General features: G+C 37.8%; 1 protein-coding gene across 1 annotated transcript; it reads right to left on the bottom strand.

The window, feature by feature from the left end:
• Nucleotides 1-2,359: 2,359 nt before the first annotated feature.
• On the bottom strand, nucleotides 2,360-4,578 carry LOC107796586 (uncharacterized). The gene is made up of 2 exons (XM_016619408.2): nucleotides 4,198-4,578; nucleotides 2,360-3,984 (listed from the first exon to the last, which is right to left on the bottom strand). The coding sequence occupies exon 2, from the start codon at nucleotides 3,810-3,812 to the stop codon at nucleotides 2,610-2,612; it is 1,203 nt and encodes a 400-aa protein (XP_016474894.1). The 5' UTR covers nucleotides 3,813-3,984; nucleotides 4,198-4,578; the 3' UTR covers nucleotides 2,360-2,609.
• Nucleotides 4,579-5,044: the final 466 nt, after the last annotated feature.

Genomic DNA, 5,044 nt, shown 5'->3' with positions numbered 1-5,044 from the left:
GTGCCACAAATATGCAGAAATCTTATCTTGTGTCGCGTTCAATTCACCTTGGCATATTTCTGCATTTGTCCTGTACAACGTGCCACGAGTAACTCCCTTTGCAATCACCAATGATCCCTTAGTGAGTCTCCACTTTTGATTTGCAAAATAGCTCTCGTATCCATCTCGGTCTAAAGCAATTCCCGAGATCAAGTTCATCCGCAAATCAGGTACATGCCGCACATCCTTTAGAACCAATGTGCATCCGACATTTGTCTTGATACAAATGTCACCAATCCCCGCAATCTTTGAGTAACTTGTGTTACCCATTCTCACTGTGTCGAAATCACTTGCTACATATCTGCAAAAAAGATCTCTTACCGGTGTGACATGGTAAGATGCCGCTGTGTCAACCACCCATTCCGACTCTGGACCTGACAGGTGCATGCATTCGTCTTCCTCATTTATAAAGAGGACAACATTATCATTGTTTTGCACCATGGCGGTTGTGTTGTCGTCATTCTTCTGGCCACTGATTTCACCTTTGCCCTTCCTTGGATTTGGGCAATCTCTTTTGAAGTGACCTGGTTGATCACAGTTGTAGCAATTTCTAGCTCTTCATTTGGATCGGTTTTTTGACTTTCCACGAGCTCCGGATCTACCATAGTTGTTCGAACTCCTTTGATAATTCTTGCCTCTACCTTCTGTGATGAGAGCGTGTCCTTGATTTTCAGGCTTCTTTCTCATCTTCTCATTGAGTAAAAGAGCCGATGTGACATCTTTCAACTCAATAGTAGTCTTAGCGTGCATGATGGTTGTTGCCAAATTATCGTACGAAGATGACAACGAGTTCAATAGCAAGATGGCTTTATCTTCTTCCTCGATTTTCACTCCGAGGTTGACAAGCTGTGTGATTAGTCCGTTAAACACATTTAAATGTGACAAAAAATTCATACCTTCACCCATGTGTAGGGCATATAACTGCTTCTTCAGGTACAATTTATTTGTCAGCGTTTTGGACATGTATAGACTTTCCAACCTTGTCCAAATTCCACGTGCAATGTCTTCATCAATGATGTTATTTACCACATCATCTGATAAGTGCAACCTGATTGCACTAACAACTCTTTCATCCAAGTCAGCCCAATCCTCAGCTTTCATGGTATCAGACTTTTTGGCATCAACATCTAGTACCTTGTATAATCCTCGTTGGATGAGCAGATCCCTCATCCTTCTTTGCCATGTTGAGAAACCGTTATCTCCGTTGAATTTTGCTACCTCGTACTTTACTCCGGACATTTTTATTTTTCACCGAGTATAGTACTACCGATAGTGAATAGTATTTCAGTGAACGAACAGAACCTGTGCTCTAATACCAGTTGTTGGGAATAAACCCCCACAGAAATAATATTCACGGTAATAAAAGCAAAATAATAGTGTAGCACCGAGATACGGTAGTTAACAAGAATAAAAGAGTAACAACGACACCAAGATTTTTACGTGGAAAACTCTTTTAATAAGGGAAAAAACCACAGCCCTGAGAGGAGCAACTGATATCACTATAGTAAGGAATTTTACACTTTGTAGGTCCGAGTAAAATACTCCAAAGACCACTACAACACTCAAAAGAAATAACCCTCTTTTTATATTTCCACCTCACTACAATATCGCCCACTCTCTATTTTCCTTACAGACTATTTTCTTATACCCTGTCTGTGAAACCTCACTCTTTCTTTCTCTCTTTGTTGGTGTGAAGAAATGAGAGTTGAAACTCTCCTTTTATAGCCAAAGCTTCACTCTCTAAAACCTATAATATTTGACAATTTACACACTTTTCACAATTCAACAAAATTGACTACCAAACCAAAAAAATTCAACAAGGTTGGCTACCAAACCAAACTAATTCAACAAGGTTGACTATCTAACCAAACCAAAGAAACTTTTATTAGGCACATGCCTAATACTTCTTCAATGAGATGGACATCATCACATGTGGCACCTTGCACTGAGTGATTCTTTCCCTCTATTTATATTTCTAGTTCTTCATTTCCTTTGTAAAATGGCAGATATCCATCATTTTCAGTAAACATTCATAGCATCAAAGTAATTTAATTCTTCTTGTACCACAACATCCACCACTCCACAACTAGAAGGAAAGAAAAAGATCTATCGAATACCTAACAAACATATTCGGGCTGAATTTTTTCTGGCAGCACGAGAAAGATGGACAAAAGGTCCCCTAGTGAAAGACAAGAAAAGAAAAACAAGGCAAAGAAAAAGCAGAAGACGAGCCTCTACCTTTCACCTTCCAGATTCTCCACATAAAAATCAAGCAGCTAATATCAATAGTAGCTAACAACAACAAGTGCAAAATGGAGCATATCTTCAATACACAGATGATATCTTTGGCACAATTGCTGTAATATTAATAGTAATAGCTAACAACAAAAAATAGAATATCATCTATTCTACAAGTTCTTCTTTTTTTCTTTTCTTTTCTTTACCTCATTAACGATGGACTCGAGTCAAAAAACCTGGGCAGAACTATGCAGCAAAAGCAAAAATCCCAAGAACATCCTCTCATTACCCACCATTTCAACTTTATAACACTCTTTTAACTTAACTCGTACTTACAAAACCGATTGATCTTGTATTAATACCTCGTCTAACCATCTAAGCTCAACATCATCCAGTTTTGGTGAGTTAGCTCCAACATTATCTCTGAAATCTTCGTTCATGCCATAAACAAATTCCTCCAGACCATCACAGCATAGAAAATTGCTGTCCAAACCTATAAAATCTGTATATGGATCAAAAGTTTGTGTAAAATCCTTACCAAATAGAGCATTCTCATCAAAGCCTAGAAGTTTCAAGTTATTCCCCGAAACTGCAGTTTCTTCGAAGTTCATCATTTTAAGCTCTGCACTAATAGAAGGAGATGTGATTGACTGGCCAGTGCAATTAAGACGCCGGTCCTCAATTCCCTTTGTAGACTTTTGACAAATTTTTATGGTTGGTTGTCGGGCTTTTGTTGTCTTCGTGATATTGAATTCGGTCATCTCCACAAGGTTATTGCTTATGGTGCCTTGTTCTATCAAGGGATCTTCATATAGCATTTGATCTTCAAATCTCAGGTTCAAATCTTGACAACCTGAAGGCGGCCAAAAAAACTGCTTTTCCACGATTTCTGAAGCTGGTTGCTCTACCTCGAGTACTGGCACTCGATTCGTATCTTTCATTGGAATGTCAATGCACTCAACTGCTGCGGCAGCTGATGATGTTGGTACATCTAGCACTGAAGACGGGGATGGATGGGAGTACAAACTACTGGTCCTGTTTGTAGGATGAGAGGAACAAGCTGTAGAACACTCGGGGGGAGCTCGAGGGGAACTCAAATTCTTATCCCTTTCGGACAAATTCCTTCGATCAAACTCAGCCTTCTTTGCGTCATATGCTTCTGCAGCCGCTTTGACAGTATCAAAAGTCCCAAGCCATATTCTTTTCCCTTGCGAAGGGTCTCTGATCTCCGCTGCATACTTCCCCCATTTCCTCATCCTAACTCCTTTAGGCAATGACGACGATTTTATCTGCACCCTCTTATTTTCAAGACTCTTGTTGGAGCTTTTGACAGAACATTTTTCAGAGTCTTTCTTCTCCAATGAAGCACTAGAAATGTTCACTTCCTTAACGACACGCTTGATTCTAACAACATTACCAATATTATGATCATTCTCACTCTCAGATTCAGTAGCATCAGGATCATCATAAATGATCCGAACTTTTCTCACTGAACCAGTGCAACCATCATTTACCCTCTCCTTATTAGACATCATATCAAACTATTCTTGGGGAAGGCAGGGCATTTGTTGAGAAAATAGATAAACCCTTAACCCCCCTAAAGAATTAAATCTCTAGCAAATCGTCAGTCCCAAGAAAATCCCAGAAATTCTGTAGCCAAATTAGAAAAGCAGAAGCTTTTTACATGAAAAGCCCCAAAACAAGTCCCTGCACATATAAAACACAAAAACCCCTTTAAACCCCATAAACCCATAAATGCCAATGTCACAAGAAATCATGTAGAATCTTGACAACTACAACAAATCATGTAAATCATACAACAGAAAGAAAAAGAAAAAACAAAATCTCTATTTCTCATCACACATAACAGTATATATGAAACATGCAAAAATTGAAAGAATTAAAGAATAAAGATCATACCTTTCTGGCATGGAGAAGGTGAGAGACACTTTTCTTGCCTCCAAAATTCACAAATAAAAGGGAATGAGAAAAGGGCCAAAGTTGGTCTGAAGCTGTTCTAGCCAGATCAGTTACATCTGTTGTGATCACAAACGACATATAATTTCTTTTCTGTTTCTTTTCTTTGTTTCTGTTCTGCTTACTCTTTGAGAAAGAAAATAATATACAACAAAAGTAGAAGAAGAAGAAGAAGAAGAAGAAGAGGGAATTGGAAAATTTTGGGCATAATACTCAGTGGAAATAGAAGTGTAGAAGCAGTAGAACATTAGTAAAACTCTCCTCTTCTTCTTCTTTACCTTTTCCTTTTCCCCCCAAAGAAAGTGGAGAATATGACAATTTCAAGAACCAATATAAGCGTCCGCGTGTAATCTTTATGTAGGACTCTCAACTCAATTTTTTTTTTTAATATTATTTGTATTTCTCACATTTTCCTTTTTAAATTGTTTTTTTTTACTTCGGTTGAGACTTTCTTTATTTCTTTTCCTTGCCTTTTCAACTTTTATAATGGACTTTAATTTTCTTTACTAATTTGGCGAGGTTTCTATAATTGGTTCAATTAATGTTTGAGAAATAACGTCCGGTTTTGGGAGAAGAAGCGTTATTTCTTTTGTTTTTCTTTTGGTTAGTAATTTTTTAGAAGTAATTTTTGGAGAGGGGAAAAAAAGCACGTGGGTGATTTTTCTATTAAGAAAAGGAAACAAAAGAGAGTAAATTATTTTAAAGGGAGTGAGATCTCTTTACCCTTTCACGAGGTATTTGCTATTCTCACTTGCATATGTGTCGAGTCTTTTGCCTAATATTTTTGAAA

This window comes from Nicotiana tabacum, chromosome 6, assembly GCF_000715075.1.
Source record: "Nicotiana tabacum cultivar K326 chromosome 6, ASM71507v2, whole genome shotgun sequence".
NCBI lineage: Eukaryota > Viridiplantae > Streptophyta > Magnoliopsida > Solanales > Solanaceae > Nicotiana > Nicotiana tabacum.
The sequence above is the reverse complement of the archived record's forward strand: the minus strand, read 5'-3'. Positions and strand labels throughout refer to the sequence as shown.

Excerpts from the sequence above, each read along its gene's own strand:
- LOC107796586 (XM_016619408.2), bottom strand. The coding sequence starts at position 3,812 with ATGATGTCTAATAAGGAGAGGGTAAATGATGGTTGCACTGGTTCAGTG.